At 46.3% G+C, this 3,492-nt stretch overlaps 1 protein-coding gene across 1 annotated transcript in view; it reads right to left on the bottom strand.

Moving 5' to 3' along the window:
- Nucleotides 1-3,081: 3,081 nt before the first annotated feature.
- The window catches only part of DIO1 (iodothyronine deiodinase 1), a 22,102-nt gene continuing 21,691 nt past the window's right edge, over nucleotides 3,082-3,492 (bottom strand). The window contains exon 2 of the mRNA XM_021707114.1: nucleotides 3,082-3,148. Coding sequence (XP_021562789.1) covers nucleotides 3,144-3,148 — 5 coding nt within the window. The 3' untranslated portion in view covers nucleotides 3,082-3,143. The remainder of the gene's footprint in view (nucleotides 3,149-3,492) is intronic.

Here is a 3,492-nt window from a genome sequence, read left to right as displayed (position 1 = left end):
GATGAGGTCTCGCTGCCCAGGCGGGTCTCAAACCCGCGGGCTCAGGCAATCCACTCACCTCAGCCTCCCAAAGGTGTGGGATTACAGGCTCTGAGGTGTTCAAGACCCGCCTGGGCAACTTGGTGAGACCTCATCTCTACAATAAATAAAAAAAAAATTAGCTGGGCGTGGTAGCGCTCGCCTGTAGTTCCAGCTACTTGGAAGGGTGAGGCGGAAGGATCGCCGGAGCCCAGCAGGTCGAGGCTGTGGTGGCCGGGAGCAGCCACTGCACTCCAGTCTGGGTGACAGAGTGAGACTCCAACTCAAAAAAAAAAAAAAAAAGAAAAAGAAAAACCTGGGGTCTTTTTTTTTTATCATTCTGAGACTTCTTCGGTTCCAGTTGGAAAACTGGGAGGCTTCTGTGCATTTATAGACATGAATTGGAGGACCATCTGAGAAATAACTCAGAAGAGTGTTGACTTATATGCTGTGTCCTTTTGTGGAACTCCATTCTTAGGAAGGACAGTGTCCAGCTGTGTTGCAGTCCCACCACTCTGACAGCTTCTCATGCTCAGCAGTATAATCTCACGCTTATTGGTGCATTGGTCAGTTGCTTTGCAGGATGCAGAATTTTTATTCAGTGTCCCTGTTGTCCTGTCCTCCTTCTACTTCCCAACCCCCCAAAAGGACCCATCAAGTCAGTTGTGGGACAGTTGTGTTAATAATCATAATAATAGCCAATTCTTCCATGGCATTTTCTTCAAGCCAAGCACAGTTCTGAGTGCTTTCCTCATGAATCCTCTATGGATAGGCACTATTGATATCCCATTTTATGGTTCAGGTTACCAAGAGAGCTTAAGCAAAGTCACACAGCTAGCAGGAAGAGAGCTAGGGCTCTGGCCTTGAAGTTAGAGATCAGATTTAAATATCGGCTTGTTACTACTAGTTCTAAGAACTTATAAAGGTTACCTAACCCTCTGAGCCCTGATTTCCTCATCTATAAAATGGAGATGTTAACCTCCTCTTTGGGGTATAGAGAGATTCAATAAATAATATATCTGAAAGTGTGCCTGGTAGATGATTAATAATAACTATTTTTTAAAAAGTAAAATGAGGGCTGGGTGCAGTGGCTCAAGCCTGTAATCCCAGCACTTTGGGAGGCCAAGATGAGGGAATTGCCTCAGCCCATGGGTTTGAGAACAACCTGGGCAACTTGGTGAGACCTCATCTCTACAATAAATTTAAAAATTAGCCAGGTATGATGGCACATGCCTGTAGTTCCAGCTACATGGAAGGCTGAGGCAGAGGAATCACCTGAATCCAGCAGGTCGATGCTGGGGTGGCCATGAGCGTGCCACTGTATTCCAGCCTGGGCAACGGAGTGAGATTCCAACTCAAAAAAAAGTAAAAGGACAACATTAATGATATGGACATTGCAGCAACTAAGGCAGAACCAAAGAGAATGTGTTTATGTGTTTTTATGCCAGTGAAATGTCTCCCAAATCCATTTTTTTTTTTTTTTTTTTTTTTTTGAGTTGTAGTCTCACTTTGTTGCCCAGGCTGGAGTGTAGTGGCATACTTATGGCCACCCCAGTATCGACCTGCTGGGCTCCAGTGATCCTTCCACCTTAGCCTTCCAAGTAGCTGGAACTACAGGCGCTTGCTACCTCACCAGCTACTTTCTGATTTATTGTGGAGACAAGGTCTTGCCAAGTTGCCCAGGCTGGTCTTGACCCCATGGGCTCAGGCAGTCTACTCGCCTTGGCCTCCCAAAGAGCTGGGATTACAGGCAGAACCACCGAGCCTGGCCCAAGTCCATTCTTTTATGTCATGTTATTAAATTAGTTTGACTCCAATGTGAGAAATTATTTCCCTCTAGCAAGAGTTCACAAGACAAAACCACATCTGGCATGTAACATAGAGACTGAGTGTTCTTCCCACCAAATGAGGCCCTTCCAGCATATGGTATTTTTGCTGATCAGATTATATTGGGCTTTGATACAAGATAGATCAGGCTGACACAAAGTGGTTAAGAAAATATAAAGATCACACTGAAGCCACCCAAAATAGCCTGAGATATTTTAATTATTCTGTATTAGCTTGCTGCATCTTATAACATTTTCTTTCAAATCAAGTCACAGCTGTGTGTACTTTGGGCTGTGGCCGTCATAAACAAATATGAAAAGAAGCAGCGTTAAAACAGAAGAATACCAATGGTTATCCATTAGTCTGACCTCATGTAACCCAAATGACCATCAGAGACTTGCAAAGAAAACAGAGAAAGAGAATTTCACATATGAGCCTCAGCACAACTGAAGGCCAGCTTTGCTGGTGCTGGTTGCCTGGTTTGGTCAAGGTTATGCTTTGGGGAAGCAGTCCTCCCTTCTAGATGACTTTTTCGATAAGCGAGGAAAGCAGAAGATTCCAGGGCACAGAGAATCAGATTTCGAGGAAATGGATTCAAAGCTGGGAGTGAATGTTCTCCTCTTCCCTGGTAAAATTAGACACGTGTTGCCATGGAAACCCACCCATCACCACCACCAGCATGGACTGGTTTAAGCCTCTTGACAAGGAGAGGGTTGCTGTCTTCTCCCACTTCTACCCCCTCCTCTTCCAATTCCTCCTCTCTCCCTTCAGCTGAAATTCCTCCCATGCTTTTTTTCATACTAAAAATCAATTTCGTGTCTCAAGTGATCAATTCCATAAAATGCTAGTTTGGTAAAAATGAAAGTACCTAATTGAAGGGATGGCATATTGAACCATGTGGTATCAGGGTGGCTGGGGAGGGACACCAGACTTCAGAAGTATCCTCCGGGACAGTGTACAGTGAGTGTGGCTTCCACAGCGGGAGCTGTGTGAGGTTGTACATGCTTTAACAGCTCATTTGCCAGAAAAATTCCAGTCTTTCTTCCTTTTCTGTTTATAACAACTTGTCCTAATTGGGTGCCGTGACCTGCACTCCTTAGCTGGGAGTTGTTTGCTTAGATCAGAAAACTCCAAGCGAGCGATTCAGCTGGGGATACAGGTCAAAGGTTGAGGGGAAGAGCCAGGCCTTGAGGGGCCCTCCTTGGGTCACCTAGAATTGGGAGGTCTGTCCAGATGAACTGCAGAGCTTTTCCAGGACAGCACGGACTTCCTCCGGATTATAGTTCCAAGGGCCAGACTTACCCTGCAAGAGAAATGAATCGGGCATTCCCAGGTTTCCCACTTGGGAGTATGGTAGACTCGATGGCCGATGCAGCCATGAGGTAGATGGGACCACCCAGGGAAAGTGTGTAGGGTGGCATCAACGGTGCTGGGAAGACTGGACGGAGAACAGGAGGAAAACTCGATGAAGGAAAGTGCCATTGAGTTTCAAAAAAAGGAGGTCTGAGCCGGGCTCGGTGGCTCAGCCTGTAATCCCACACCTTTGGGAGGCTGAGGTGAGTGGATTGCCTGAGCCCGCGGGTTCGAGACCCGCCTGGGCAGCGAGACCTCATCTCTACAATAAATCAAAAAATCAGCCGGGCGTGG

This window comes from Carlito syrichta, unplaced genomic scaffold (genome assembly GCF_000164805.1).
Source record: "Carlito syrichta isolate Samal-C Ts95f unplaced genomic scaffold, Tarsius_syrichta-2.0.1 Scaffold316384, whole genome shotgun sequence".
In the NCBI taxonomy this organism is placed as follows: Eukaryota; Metazoa; Chordata; class Mammalia; order Primates; family Tarsiidae; genus Carlito; species Carlito syrichta.
This window is presented reverse-complemented; position numbering and strand designations above follow the sequence as displayed.